Source organism: Botryllus schlosseri, chromosome 14, assembly GCF_051294905.1.
Source record: "Botryllus schlosseri isolate E-star chromosome 14, Bs_hap1, whole genome shotgun sequence".
NCBI lineage: Eukaryota > Metazoa > Chordata > Ascidiacea > Stolidobranchia > Styelidae > Botryllus > Botryllus schlosseri.
This window is the reverse complement of record NC_137249.1, coordinates 7,566,411-7,582,440: the sequence shown is the minus strand read 5'-3', so window position 1 is coordinate 7,582,440 and position 16,030 is coordinate 7,566,411. Positions and strand designations below refer to the sequence as shown.

Below are 16,030 nucleotides of genomic sequence, written 5' to 3'. Positions count from 1 at the left end.
GTCCAGGCCCACGTAGGCCCACGAGTGCATACACGGCTCTTTGCCCACTTGTTTCAAGAAATCGAAAGTGTCATCGGACGACGCCTAGGTGTGCTCTTTTTCGTACCTGAAAATATGGTAACCCTAGGCTAGACACCAACGAATATTTATTCGCAACAGAGTTTCTCGCAAGCAGAGCTTTTAACACAAAGTAACGAAATTTCATTTGATCCCGGCCAAGATGTCAGAATATCTGTTCCACGCTGGTACACTAGAAACCATGAATTGTCTTTACATTCATTGTGATGAATGCTGCCAATGGAGAATGGACACACTCTGCCTTTCTCCACGTCGTCGGGGGTTCTCAACTTGCCTGATATAACGGGCCGCAGATCTATATTAATATGTATCAGTGTTGGGTAAGTCACTACCTTCGAGTCACGAGTCATTTCGCATTTTGACTCGAGTCAAGTCAAGTCAATCGATTTTCGAAGGTGACTCGAGTCAAGTCAAGTCACTCGATTTTTGGAGGTGACTCGAGTCAAGTCGAGTCAAGTCAAGTCAAGTCAAGTCAAGTCAAGTCAAGTCACGAGTCAAGTCACAATTCAAGTCAAGTTGCTTTTTCGAAGTACGAGGTATGATTACGTCATTGCATTTGGCTGCCTGTCTGAAATACAGATTGAGTGGTCATTGATTCTGAACCGATGAGCGAACATTTTGCTATCAAATTACTTTACTATAATCTAGTTCACGACAAAGTAAACTGTAAGCTTCGATCATTTCGTTTGCGGTCAATTTATTTGTGAGAGAACAATGGAGGCTCAGTAAATCGCACGATCATTGAATCAATGGTCGCTCACACGGGTCATACCAGCGTTTCGCGAACAATCCGAACATATGCAAGATACAGTTGACCATTTTTATCAACACCGATTACCGATATGCACATGCGCAGATCGTGTGTATGTGTATCATGAGTCGGTGTATATGCCGCAAAAGCATCAAGGACAAAAATAAACTACGTCCTTTCCTTTTTTTATCTATCCATTATATGTTGTCTGTAAAAGCTGTTAAGGAGGACGGATTGCCTAATAGGGGGACAATTAGGCGTTCTCGGAGGATCCCTGGTCCAAAGGATCCGTGGAGCTGATATCTGCGCACCATAAGAGGCCGGATTTGGTCAGAGAGACTGACGGAGTCTTTATTTCTTCATTTAACTGAAATACAAACAAACAGACGGCAATGATGGTGGTACGGTATTCGGTACCAGATAGGGATATCCACAGGGTGATACAGCTGATACAGCTGATACAGCTTTATATCCACAGGGTGATACAGCTGATACAGCTGATACAGCATTATATCCACAGGGCCCTTTACTAATGCTCGCGATTTCCAGTAAACTCGGCCCAAGGTAAATTCGGCCCTCATTGAATTCGGCCCTCGGTAAATTCGGCCCTCGGTAAATTCGGCCCTCGATAAATTACAGTTACAATACCATTACCTAACCTGAACCCTAACCCTAACCTAACTCTAATCCTAACCCTAACCTAACCCTAATCCAAACCTAACCCTAATCCAAACCGTAATCCTAACCTAACCCTAATCCTAACCCTAACCCAACCCAACCCTAATCCTAACGCTAATCCTAACCCTAAACCTAACCCTAATCCTAACCCTAACCCAACCCAACCCTAATCCTAACGCTAATCCTAACCCTAATCCTAACCCTAATCCTAACCCTAACCCAACCCAACCCTAAACCTAACCCCTAAAAATAAAGACTCTCTCTCTCTCTCTCCTAACCTCCAAATCGATTACCAGAAAACCCGGATCTTCGAGAACCCGGCCTTACAAACTCGGCCCTCGGAGAACCCGGCCCTCGTAGAACCCGGACCTCGGAGAACCCGGCCCTCGACGAAGTCAGCCCTCGGGAAATTTTATATATCAAGCACGCGTGTCTACCAGAGATGAGCATGGATTAGGATTAGGTTTTGAAAAAACAGGATTTGTGAAATTTTGTCGGATTTGGATTGGATTTGGATTAGACATTTTTTTCAGAACGGATTAGGATTTGGATTGGATTTACCGATTTTCTGGGATATTGAAATGTCGTCTGGCGAATGGCGACAAACTTTATTCAGATCAGTTATTAATGTACTTATGGTTACTAAGTTATCTTGAATCAAGTGAATCGTTGGTTGTGAAAGAAAATTTTCGAGTCCCTCCATTGCATAAATTAGTATTTTTTCTGAATTTCCAGTTGGAATCGGATTAGGATTGGACATGGACTTGAACATGAAAAAGTTATGGATTAGGATTTGGATTTGGATTTGAAGGTTCGGATTTGGATTGGATTAGGACATAGAAATTTCAAATCCGCTCATCTCTGGTGTCTACTTGTTGTGGTATTCATGGTGTTTTTCGACTACTCATCATCATCATCATTGGTTTATTAGCAATTTTATCAGTTCAATACACCACAAAAAATGCGATACAATGAATAGACAGGAAGATGTCGAAGCGACTTGGATTTGTCAATGGAATCGGACACCCACCTTGGCCTAGGCGTAGTAAAGAGGAGGCATGCACACTGAATGAAAGTAAAGAATACAGTATAGAAAAAGAAAGCGACAAGAAATAGGGCGGCATGTCATGGGAAGCGAGATCGATAGGTCAGTCGTGGTCCGGTAATCTTGAGGATGGACTGTATTTATTTAGTAGTAATTGCTTGGGCCCAGTGGATATACTCAGCTATCGCAGCTATCGCAGCTCCCGCAGCTATCGCAGCTATCACTTGTGGATATACTCAGCTATCACAGCTATCGCAGCTATCACCAAAAATCGCAGACATACAGGTCATTTAAAGGTCACGTATCGTTTAGGGCGCAGCTATCAGCGCTGGAGCTTGTCTGGGTTGAATTAGTGCGCAGCTATCAGATCCGGAGCACGTCTGAGTTGAAATAGTGCGCAGCTATCAGATTCGGAGCATGCCCGGGTTGAAATAGTGCGCAGCTATCAGCTCCGGAGCACGTCCTGGTTGAAATAGTGCGCAGCTATCAGATTCGGAGCATGCCCGGGTTGAAATAGTGCGCAGCTATCAGCTCCGGAGCACGTCCTGGTTGAAATAGTGCGCAGCTATCAGATCCGGAGCAAGTCTGAGTTGAAATAGTGCGCAGCTATCACATCCGGAGCAAGTCTGAGTGGAAATAGTGCGCAGCTATCAGCTCCGGAGCACGTCCGGGTTGAAATAGTGCGCAGCTATCATATCCGGAGCACGTCAAGGTTGAAATAGTGCGCAGCTATCAGATCCGGAGCAAGTCTGGGTTGAAATAGTGCGCAGCTATCAGCTCCGGAGCACGTCTGGGTTGAAATAGTGCGCAGCTATCAGCTCCGGAGCATATCTGGGTTGAAATAGTGCGCAGCTATCAGCCCCGGAGCATGTCTGGGTTGAAATAGGGCGCAGCTATCAGCTCCGGAGCACGTCTGGGTTGAAATAGTGCGTCATTACAAAAGCCAGATATCATCCGATGGAAAATTGCTGGTAACAGTCCCTGAGAAAAATGCGGGAAAGAAACCAGGACATGTCGGCCGAAAACGCAAGACAAAACTGACGATATTTCAGTGAAACGCCAATCCTTATAACAATTGAATTACTCAATTGCATTCGTTTTTAAGTCCATTCGTTATTGTCTAATTTTGCACATTGTTCGTAGCACTCATGTTTCGTTTCATTTGTTTTTTTTAATGCTTTTAATACATTGAATGAGAGTTGAATTAAACACAATGGGATTAACAATAGAACGTACACCCGTATCATCTGCGTTGCAAATGTTTAATTTTTCGAATACGCAGGAAGTCAACAAACATGGCAAAAACCGTTTAAACAGGTAAATGAGAAACTCCGACCCTTCAGCTCTATGTTACGTCGACGTGTTAGCACGAAATCCGAGCCGTGGCAGATCCTTCGCTAAGCTTGGTACGGTATAAAACTTCGTCGCCTTGTGTTAAACACATCGCGAAACCACTCCGCACTGTTTCATGAAAGCACATAGAATAACCAATGCTGCGTAAGGGCCTTATATATAGGCCTACCTTTCTGAAAAATCTTTGGAAACTAACCCTGACGAATGTTATGTAGCTTATTGACGCCGTTGTTGGTATTGATATTGATTTCGTTTCATTCGACAACCTTGGTCATTTTACACAAGGCCAATATTCATTATCGTCGTCATGTTTCTGTATTTCGGCTTTGGAGCAGTCGTAAGTTTTTCATTATATTTCGAACCACACACTTGGCTTTCGCCCATCGGTGTTGTGCTGATGACGAAATTTAGGGTATACCTCCGGACAGAGCTGATAGATGCGCACCAAATACCTCCAGGCATGGCTCAGAGCTGATAGCTGCGCATAATTTGAGTCCAGACCAGTGTTGGGATCAAGTCACTACCTTTGAGTCATTGCACATTTTGACTCAAGTCAAGTCAAGTAAATCGATTTTCGAAGGTGACTCGAGTCGAGTCAAGTCAAATCACACATTTTTGGAGGTGACTCGAGTTAAGTCGAGTCAAGTCAAGTCACAAGCAAGTCAAATTGAATTTTCGAAGTATGAGAGATGATTCAAAGTCAGTACATTTTGCTAGCTGTGTGAAAGACAGATTCATTTGCTATTTATCTTGAATCAAATAACCAATATGAAGTTAAATATACATGAAAAAAGGCGTTGTATCGTTTACGCACACGTAGAACTGCTAATAAAACACGTGATAAATATAGAACCGAATACAGAGAGAGGTTGGAACAAATTTATATGGTACAATAGCCTACACCACCCATCTACACATCCGTGAGAATATAAACAAACAGACTATATCGTTGTTCTATTTAAATCATACAAAAGGGTAAGTAAAGGTGAGCACTGCGCAACTTGAGCATTGAGCCGTCTAAGAAACAGAGACACATTGCTATTAGATTAATCTACTACTACGGCTACATAAGCTGTGATAGCTTTGTTTGCGGTCCATGGAATCATACATCCACCTTGGCCTAGGCCAGGGGTGTCAAACATACGACCCGCGGGCCCCATCCAGCCCGCGAAGCAATTTTGAGTAGATTGAAAAATATGAGTATTATTATCCAGTACATTTCTGGAAAATGTTTGTGTCTTTAGTAAGAAATACTTGTATTAAATAATCCCTCAAGACATCAGTTGTAGAGTATATGTTCATAGGCCACATTATAACTATAACAGACAACGGTGTTGTGGTTTCAATCCAGTCACCATTAGAAACAAACAGCTGGCATTGAGACCCATTTCCGAGGAGGCATAGGCTACTGATCACAATTTTTTATGGAAAAAAATGACCAAAAACTAGTTATTCACAGAAGTGAAATGGCCAACGCGAAACCGTTACATGGAGAATTTACAGTTACACGGGAATATAATTCAAATATTAGGGCGAGATAGTGTAATGGTTATGCGTCCGGCTTCTGGAGTGATAGGTCGTAGGTTCGATCCCCGGCCGGGTCATACCAAAGACTCGAAAATTGGTATCCGTCGCTATCCTGCTAGGCGCTCAGCAATCATAGCATGGAGGAGGAAAAAAACGGGGGCGCAGACTAGATAACCTCATGGGGCCGTATCGCAACTCCGTCGTCAAAGCAGGTGCAGGCGAAAAAGAATATCATATCTCTCTCTCTCTCTCTCGTCGCACTGCTACATGGCTTTTGACTCGAAAAATCCACAGCTACTAGAGAAACGCTTATCGCGATTTAATAGTAATTCAATAAATTTCAACGTGCGCATTTACAGTTGAATCTGCTGTATTCCTCACACGCAGGGTTGATGCCAGTACCACTAAAACATAGGGATTATAGAAATATACCAGCTTTTATTATCGTTGGAGCCATTGTTTAAGGCAGTGGTTCCCAACGTGGGCGATATCGCGGGGCGAAAATGACGAAGGGGGCGACAGGGGGGCGAAAATGGAAAAAGGAGGCGACGGGGGGCGAAAATAGCGAAGGGGGTGATAGGAGGGCGATGATGCGTCAAAACGGCGGATTTTTTTTTTAGTCAACCCACTGAAATTTAGTTACAAAATTGTGTCAAACTAGACATCGAGCCGAAAATTTGACCTTTTTTTTTAGTCAACCCGCCGGTGATTACATTTTGATGCCCAATTTTCGGTACACAAAATATGGGGGGCGATGATGTTGACCTTGAAAAGGGGACGATGGGTCGAAAAAGGTTGGGAACCACTGGTTTAAGGGGTTTATAACTGTAACCGGCCAATCATCGTATTATATTGCCGATTCCATTGTTTACGAATAGAGATGTAGCAAGAATAGAACGTTTATTAACCGTACTGAAATATAATATAATATTGTGTATGGTAAAATTATGATATTCAAATGGAAAAAGGGGCATGGATTTTGAACTGATATTTTGGAATCATTTGATTGATGCGGCCCGCGACACAAGTTGAGTTTGAGACCCCTGACCTAGGCGACGTAAAGAGGAGGCATCAACACTGAATGAAAAGCAAGGAAGATAGTATAAAAAAATAGTGATTTAATCGACAGCGATTACTTGATGACTTGAAATTGACACGTAAATTTTGCTCCGAGTCATGACTCGAGTCAGGGTTGTAATGACTCGAGTCACAATTTTCTGATGACTCGACTTGACTCAAGTCATATTCTCAAAATACGGAAATGACTCGACTCGACTAGAGTCTATATGTGTACATGACTCGAACCAAGTCATATGACTCGACACTCAGACGGCTAAGACCGACATTTTATTGCAGTTTCGAAGAATAGTAAATTAACCACCCTATTGTTACTGATACTTGAAAATGCGACCAGAAACTAATAAAAGTGAGGAAAATTAGTATATTATAAATGCGAACCATTCGATATCACCAAACAGAGTTATAGAAAGTGGGTTTGACAAGACTTTAAATGGAAAATGAGCAGTCAACACAATCACTTGGATTTGGACTCGAGTCAAAATACCATCACTCGGACTCGAACCTCTGCTCGATGACTTGGACTCGGAATTGAATCGGTGACTGAGCACTATTTCAACTCAGACTTGCTCCGGATCTGATAGGTGCGCACTATTTCAACCAGGACGTGCTCCGGAGCTGATAGCTGCGCACTATTTCAACCCAGACTTGCTCCGGAGCTGATAGCTGCGCACTATTTCCACTCAGACTTGCTCCGGATGTGATAGCTGCGCACTATTTCAACTCAGACTTGCTCCGGATCTGATAGCTGCGGACTATTTCAACCAGGACGTGCTCCGGAGCTGATAGCTGCGCACTATTTCAACCCAGACTTGCTCCGGAGCTGATAGCTGCGCACTATTTCAACCCAGACGTGCTCCGGAGATGATAGCTGCGCACTATTTCAACCAGGACGTGCTCCGGAGCTGATAGCTGCGCACTATTTCAACCCGGGCATGCTCCGAATCTGATAGCTGCGCACTGTTTCCACTCAGACTTGCTCCGGATGTGATAGCTGCGCACTATTTCAACTCAGACTTGCTCCGGATCTGATAGCTGCGCACTATTTCAACCAGGACGTGCTGCGGAGCTGATAGCTGCGCACTATTTCAACCCAGACTTGCTCCGGAGCTGATAGCTGCGCACTATTTCCACTCAGACTTGCTCCGGATGTGATAGCTGCGCACTATTTCAACCAGGACGTGCTCCGGAGCTGATAGCTGCGCACTATTTCCACTCCGACTTGCTCCGGATGTGATAGCTGTGCACTAGTTCAGCTCAGACTTACTCCGGATCTGATAGCTGCGCACTATTTCAACCAGGACGTGCTCCGGAGCTGATAGCTGCGCACTATTTCAACCCGGACATGCTCCGAATCTGATAGCTGCGCACTATTTCAACTCAGACGTACTCCGGATCTGATAGCTGCGCACTAATTCAACCCAGACAAACTCCAGCGCTGATAGCTGCGCCCTAAACGATACGTGACCTTTAAATGACCTGTATGTCTGCGATTTTTGGTGATAGCTGCGATAGCTGTGATAGCTGAGTATATCCACAAGTGATAGCTGCGATAGCTGCGGGAGCTGCGATAGCTGCGGGAGCTGCGATAGCTGCGATAGCTGAGTATATCCACGGGGCCGCTTTATATCCACAGAGTGATACAGCTGATACAGCTTTATATCCACAGGGCCTGGCAACAGTAATGAACAGAAATCTCAATCTTTATATGAATACCATGTGTTAGATTAGGCCTTCTACGTTGTATATTGTATAGAAATATTAAAATATATAGGCTAGATCTGGACGCTGGACTGCAATCAGAAAATATACTTAGTTGGTTTCACAATACAAGGTGATGGTAAACAGGAAGTACTACAATAATATATTTAAAATAGTGAAACCTATCCCCTAACAAGTGAGGGAATTTGGATCATGGGGTTCATCCATTTCCCCAAACCCAGACTGGAATCACTGGTTGTTTTCGGCAATAAGTTGCGCGTGACAGAAGGTTTTCTTCCATAGAATAATTATGGAATTAAACGGAAAGTTGCGCGTGACATTTGCCACCAATTCGACTCTGGGTGGCCCCAAACTGGTCTGGTAGCGATAAAATCTTGTACTAATGTATTTGAATTATAATTGTAGACCAAGGCTAAATTGACCATGGAATCGCACAATAGTTTATCTTTTTCAACCAAACTCACCAACAAGTTGATGCAAAACGGTTTCAAGAAACCAAGTGATATAAAAGTTCTATCAAAAGACCCGTCATCAGATTTGTTTGCCGAACTATTACGAGTAGTTGCCCAAGAAGCCTGCACTCGCGCTGCTCAGCAGGCCCACAAAGAAGGCTCCTCAGTTTGCGATATAGAACATGTTGAGAAGATTTTACCGCAATTAACCATGGACTTCTAATTTTGGTAACTTAAGCGTATTTCAAGCAGCATAATATGAAGAACAAAATCATTATCATACAAGAGGGATATTGTGATGCTTTGGAAAATGATACTTTCAAAGCGGATTGCACAATTTCATTGGTGAAATCTCGAGAGAGTGGATGGTTACTCGTCGATACTGGGGGACCATGGAATAAGGACAAACTTATAAAAGATATACAGTCGTACTGTGCTGATATTGCTGATATACGGACTGTTGTGTGTACTCACGGTCATTCCGACCACGTAGGTAATCTGAACATATTTTCTTATAATACTCGATTGATTGTTGGTAATGATATATCGGTGGGAAATGTGTACGAAGACTTTGATTTCAAAGCGGGTTTGCCATATAAAATTACTGATGACATAGAAGTAATATCCACTCCTGGCCACACTCATAGTGATGTATCTATCGTTGTGAAAAACACAGACATAGGTACAGTTGTTATTGCCGGAGACTTGTTTGAAAAAGCTGAAGACCGATATGATGAGAATCTATGGAAAAGTAATAGTGAAAACCCAACACTTCAAATGGAAAATCGCGAGATTGTGGCATCCATAGCTGACTACATTGTTCCAGGACATGGCCCGATGTTTTTCAACGATAAAAAACTCAACAAGCAATAAGAATGTGCTTCAATACCTTGGTACTGCATTTGAAGGATGTGGTTTTGTGATGACATAGACCTACAATAATGATCATTGTATGGAGTAAAGGACTCGGTGCCTAGAATGTCAGAAGAACATTGAACATGAAATGACCAAGTCAAATATTTCTTATGATAGCTAGAATCCAAGCAGTTTCGTGGATACTGTCATATATTTGTTTACCTTCGGATATTAGATGTTCTTCTCCGCATATGATCACCGTTTACTACTACTCTTAACATTAGTGATGGCCAAGTGTTAGTTTTGAGTGGAATCTCCATATATCATGGATCTGAGTATCGACATTGTCACACTACTAGTTAGTCCATGTGTTGTATTTAAATAATTTATATTTTAATGGTGTTGTCCATCTTAGGATTAGGACTACAATGTTGGCAATGTTGCTCGTTTACTTGCTTATCCTAAGTTTGTGGGATGTAAATATCTTCAAACTATCTGATTTTGCTAATTGCTTCCACTTGTACACCCATTGTACCACCTTTTCTTGTCATTGATGAATGAATCAGTATCTAACATACCAGTAGTCACTCTTAAGATTCAATATCGCAGAACGATGCTTCAAATAGTGCAGTAGGCCTACCTATCTGTAATTGTAAGTTGAGTCTGATTTCTGAAATTTTTTGGTCCCCAGCAGCACCAAATCAGTTCTCCACTCAGCAACTGAATAAAAATTATTTCACATATTGCAGTGCTATTTCCAGCCACTTGACCTCGTATATTATACTGCCCCCTACTGCCTACACATAACGAAACATTGTCATCAATGAATGATTCACTTTTAACACGGTCACGGTTGTGGTTCCATGTCACACCATCTTGCTTCACGCTGTACCTATATGTAATGGTAAGTTGAGTTTATATTTCTGTCGGTTTTTGTCCTACAGCGCTAATAATGGCTCGCCCGCTGAATAAAATATTATTTCACAATTTTGTGATGAAAGCGCCATCTTCTGTACGGCACAAGTCGAAGAGACATCCACAGTGGTATCAATTCAGACGACCAACGGAACCGCACGAAATCGCCAAAGAATTCTTTGACGATTTGTACGGGAAAAGATTTGGCAAGGACTGGCCTTCGATAAGATGCGCGATGCTATCAAGGAAGAAGTATGCTGCTATATTGAATACATTTGCAGATGTCGATGATGTTGAACACAAGGTTTGCTTAAGTGGGGCCACTGATATCGTGGCGGAATTACGTAACAACGCTGCGGAACGATTGGAAAATACAAAGCACCAAATCAAATTATTGAATCAAGAACTGCATAGAGCAGCCGCTCCATATTCTAATGTACCCGAAGTCTACCGAGATCAACATCTGCAAGCCAGCCACAAGCCCGTGGAAAATTTGGAAGCAGCCGACCTTTCGCTATCGTCAATTCAAAATGAAATCGCTGAAAGACTTGGTTATCTTGAAAGTCGTCTCGTAAAATACACAGAACTGGCACAAATTTGTCCAGGCCTACAGGTATACTCTTATCCGAAATGTGATTTGACAGAATTTGCGGACCCGCTAGCGAAAAAGCATTCGAACAGTATACTGGACTATTTTCTGCTAGATGGGTCATCGATATTGCCGATTCTGTCCCTGAATCCGAAACCTAACGATCACATCTTAGACATGTGCGCGGCGCCAGGTGGAAAGTTCATGTGTGTTATGCAAGTTTCAAAGAATGGAAACGGTATTTTTCACTGTGGTAATTCATTACTTACTGATTAATTTTTGACTTTATTTATATGCGCAGGATGCATCGTGGCCAACGATGTAAAATCAACTCGCGCAAATAGATTGAGAAAAATTCGAGACGAGTACATTCCAAAAGACGCAAGCATTTACCGAAATACTAAAATCGTTGCGCTAGACGCGCGGGACTGGGGGGAATCAGAAACTGGAATGTATGACCGGGTATGTTCACCTATATGCAATATGCATATTGGATATGCCATACCTAACCGTGGTAATTCATTCAAAGGATGAAGTTCAATAATTCTATAGATATGCTTCCGCAGCAGGGTTGTAACCAAGTCAATCTCACTTTTATAGTTTTGACTCGAGTCAAGTCGAGTCATTTTCAATTCACCGCCGAGTCAAGTCCAAGTCAGCGAGCAGAGGGTTGACTCCGAGTAATTGTGTTGACCGCTCACTTACCAGTTACATCATGGTTAAACCCGCTTTTATAACTCTGTTTCGTGATATCGAATGGTTCGCATTTATAATATACTAATTTCCCTCACTTCGAGCAGTTTCTGGTCACATTTTCAAGTACCATTTCACAAAATCTTAATATAGTGTGGTTACTTTACTATTCTTCGACATCTGTTTGAATGTCATTTTCAGGTCCTTGCAGACGTGCCATGCACCACCGATCGTCATTCGATGCTGCCGACTTTCACGCAGCGCGATAATATATTTTCTCAGCTGAGAAAGCGAGAAAGAGCTAGTCTGCCAATGCTACAAATGGACATTTTGACGTAAGACTTCTTTCGCGTGCCCACGAGATTATCACAGCGCGTTCATTGGTTGTTGCGCCTGCAGATAGCTGGCTTCTATCGTATCGTCTTCTCTCCCAGTCGCTAATTCGATTTTTGTATTCAAAGAAAGCTAATACAAATGTTCCTCCAAAACCATCATCATTCATCGTGACCACATTGTTTGGAAGTATTAGATCCGGCACATCAGACCTGCAAGCCCCTTTTCACCTGAGGTGATCAGGAACAATGCGCTTCTTCTTTTTCTGAGTATGTCGATTACGTTTCGCCTACTTCCAGTACTTAACTAGGCATATTGTTAGACTAACTATCAACTATTCTCCAGGCCAAACTATTTCTTATAGCAGTGGTTTTCAACCTTTTTATCTTCACGGACCCCCACGAAGTTTTAATTCAAATTTAGCTCAATTATCCTGTGATCGTCATTTGTCTTGTGCAAATGATAACTGTAGCCTTAGTGATAAAGAGCAATAAGATCATACTATTCATTCTACAAATTGGGTTGGCTTCTGTTATTTCCAATCGAATTCTGCAACTGCATTTCTGGAAATACGTGGTAGTGTCTTGAAAATCCGGGCCTTTGATTCGATATGAATGAGTGCCGAAAATCCCTTTCCACAAATATAGAAGGTGGCGAATGTAATAATAACGCTTCCGACGACACATTTGGATATGATTGCAACAAATATGGCACCAAAATTGACATACAATTTTTTTTAATGAACATACAACGTCAAGCCTGGTCATTTCTATCCAGCATCTTAGCTTGAAGTTATTATGGAAAAATGGTTATGTATATCACAGAACAAAATGGATTTTTGTGAACATTTCGAAGTCAATGTGATTAACTTCAAACTTTTTTTTCACAATCCCCTACAAAACATCTTTAAACAGCAAAATGTTTGTATCAGTAGGCTATTGGCAATTTAGGAATTGAAATGAGTCTGCACAGTTGGATATTTCATCTCAGACGGCCACACTGTTGATGTTAGCTCTGGAGTTTTACTAGTAATGAAGCGAAACTGTGCCTCGTGATTTTCCGATTTGAAAAAAATACAAATTAGGTTATCGACTATTTTGAGGCTTCACAGACCCCCTGAAAATGCTATGTGGACCCCCGGTTGAGAACCACTATCTTTGAGTCTTCATCGTGTAAAGTAGAAAGTAGCAGTGGGTGGCATATGTTTGCGTAACCTTTATGTGTGGAATTGCCGTAACAACTGGGTAAAAAAGGCCCTGTATCACAGTAAATAGATTTATATTCAAAAATTGTACCTATTTGTAGTGTAATTAGTTATTTGGCGTTAGTCACAATGCTGACTTTGACCACCCCTGCCTCTCGCCTTCTGTAACAACAACCTTTACTTTCAGGAATGCCATACTCGCATGTCGACCCGGCGGTACCGTGGTATATTCTACGTGCACCGCATCAATGCAACAAAACGAATACGTGGTGCAGATGACTATCCAGCAGATGCTGACCAATCATGGAATCGTATGCGAAATAGAGGACTTGACCGAAATGACCGCGTTGCTTTGCGACCATTTTCATTTCCTTGAAAGAATCGAAGTCGGATCGATGGTCGTGCCGTTTTTGGATGCGAATTTCGGTCCGACTTATGTTTGTAAGATTTTGCGAACCAATTAAAGTTCCTTGCGCTAGTAAAGTCTGTTATCTATAAACTCAGGAGAAGCACAGATACCATCGCAAAGGTGCTCAGTAGTCAGTAGGGCTGGGCACAATGATTCGAGTCAAGTAGTAGAAGAAGATTATTTCGAGTACTGAAGTTACATTTACATGTTCCTCAACAGACATGGGGTGATTACTTCATGAATGTAATCAATTGCGATTACGATTACTTCTGAGTGACACGATTACGATTGCAGCAAAATCAGGAATTAGTCGATTACGATTACATCGTAAAAGTAATCACGATTACGTTTATTTTGCATCTTAGAAGTTGCATTGGAAGACGTATTACGCTGAAAAGGCCTAATGAGATACCAAACTTCCTTTAAAAAAGATCCGTCATTTACTTGTTACGTCATAATGTACCCATTGCCCATTTTTATAGAGGACAATTTATCGCACCCAACGATTTGCATTCTTGCCAGGTCCATGACTACCACACCCCAAATTTCTCAATAGGGTGAGGAGCGAGCTCGAGAGGGACTCAAAAGTATTTCGTAAACCAATCTAAATTATAGAGTAGTTTCGAGAGATTTAATTAACTTGAAAATTCACTTTAGATAAGCTTGATTTTGAAATGCATACGTCTCCCCCTCAACAAAAAAAAGCACACATAATTTATAGTAGGGTTGCATTTAGAACAAATGGTTGTTTAAAACACTTTGTTTAAATCATTTTTAAAGAGTGTTTTAAACAAAAGCTGTAAGAAAAAAACTAAATTGTGGGCCTTGAGGGCCTTGTTTTAAACATGTTTGCTTTAAATTGATTTTTGTTTTAAATGCAACCCTAATTTATTGTAATAGGCATTTGGGTTCCAGTCAATACCGACCACGACACACCAAAAGACGTATGCAGTTTCAACCAAAACGTGACTACACGAAGTGTGCTACTAAAGAAAGACCTTGGCCGAAACTTAGGGTATGTGTCCATTGTCAATAGCCGCGCTGCGTGGGCGTGACTAATAGTCCGGTCTTCCGATCCGAGCCCACAATGAAAATGCCACCCGGGCACCCACAGAGCATTAATGACAATTTGGGTGAGCGTCTTACGAAAGTTTTTCATTTAGTCCGCTACGTTTGGGATACAACAATATCTTTTGATTATATAACAGACCGGAGGTCACGAATTAACAACATACACCAAAGTAATTATAATAACAAGATACCAGACGTTATAATTATGAATTACGTGCCCCCAGCTCTACAGATAAATCTGACCATCGTGGGCAGAGGGATAAAAAATCAATTAATAATATAATGCAATCACCAATATTATTGACGAGATTTAGTCTTCAACTTGAGATTATCACACTGGGGGCCAAAGACCAACGTTTGGACTGCGGGGGGACGAATTGCTGTTTTGGTCCTGATTCTAGCTACAACCCACGCCAACATGATATATAAGCCCATGGCTATGGCGACAGGTCCCAATGTTGAGTGAAGAATTGTGAAATAACGATTGGTGCCCGTTTCAAGCAGAGTCATATGAGAATACATATTTACTGTGGATACTTCTTACGCAATGACTAGCACAGCTAATAGGCTACTTCTGACGTAATAATGAGCAATGGCATTTGAAAATCAGACGTTTGTGCTATCACGAACCTTCCATAATATCTCTTCCTTGTTCACGAATGTTCAGTTTATGTCATAGTCCTTGTACAAATAAAAAGTAATCGTTCTTTCACGAAGAAATCGATTAGATATGGGAAGTAATCGATTACGATTACTTCGGATTTTTTTCGAATGTAATCGATTGCGATTGCGATTACTTGAAAATGCTGTAATCGTCGTAATCGATTACGATTAGTAATCGTGATTACCCCATGCCTGCTTCTCACCACTGAAAGTTTATTTATCAACGAGAATTACAGTTTTGATACTAATTTTCACGGTTGAAGCTTTGGAACCCTGATTAGCGGCATCGTAGCATACAAAACATGGTACAAAGCTACGAAGGTTACTGGACGTAGCACATTTCCGATGTCCACAGCAGAGTCACCAAGTGGAATGAAATCGGTATGGTAGAAAAAATACCAAAGTATTTTTCATTAGATGGATAACTGGCATTATATTCTTTGTGGTGGCATAAACGGTTCATATCGGAACTTTGACTTATTACATTCTGTTATGACGTCATAATGAGTGATACTCGTTTCGAAGCATATTACGTGATTCAGAATCGAATCATGCTGGTACTCGATTACGCCCAGGCCTAGTGGTCAGTAACGAAGTAGACATACTCGAGTAGCT

The 16,030-nt window shown here is 41.8% G+C and overlaps 2 protein-coding genes across 2 annotated transcripts; both read left to right on the top strand.

Annotated features, from left to right (window-relative positions):
• The first annotated feature begins 8,797 nt into the window (after positions 1–8,797).
• LOC145455128 (metallo-beta-lactamase domain-containing protein 1-like) lies at positions 8,798–10,482 on the top strand. The gene has a single exon (XM_080333088.1). The coding sequence runs from the start codon at positions 8,942–8,944 to the stop codon at positions 9,554–9,556; it is 615 nt and encodes a 204-aa protein (XP_080189214.1). The 5' UTR covers positions 8,798–8,941; the 3' UTR covers positions 9,557–10,482.
• An 8-nt stretch (positions 10,483–10,490) lies between these two features.
• Positions 10,491–13,755, top strand: LOC145455112 (5-cytosine rRNA methyltransferase NSUN4-like). The gene is made up of 4 exons (XM_080333065.1): positions 10,491–11,280; positions 11,344–11,504; positions 11,937–12,070; positions 13,460–13,755. The coding sequence occupies exons 1-4, from the start codon at positions 10,491–10,493 to the stop codon at positions 13,734–13,736; spliced, it is 1,362 nt and encodes a 453-aa protein (XP_080189191.1). The 3' UTR covers positions 13,737–13,755.
• Positions 13,756–16,030: the final 2,275 nt, after the last annotated feature.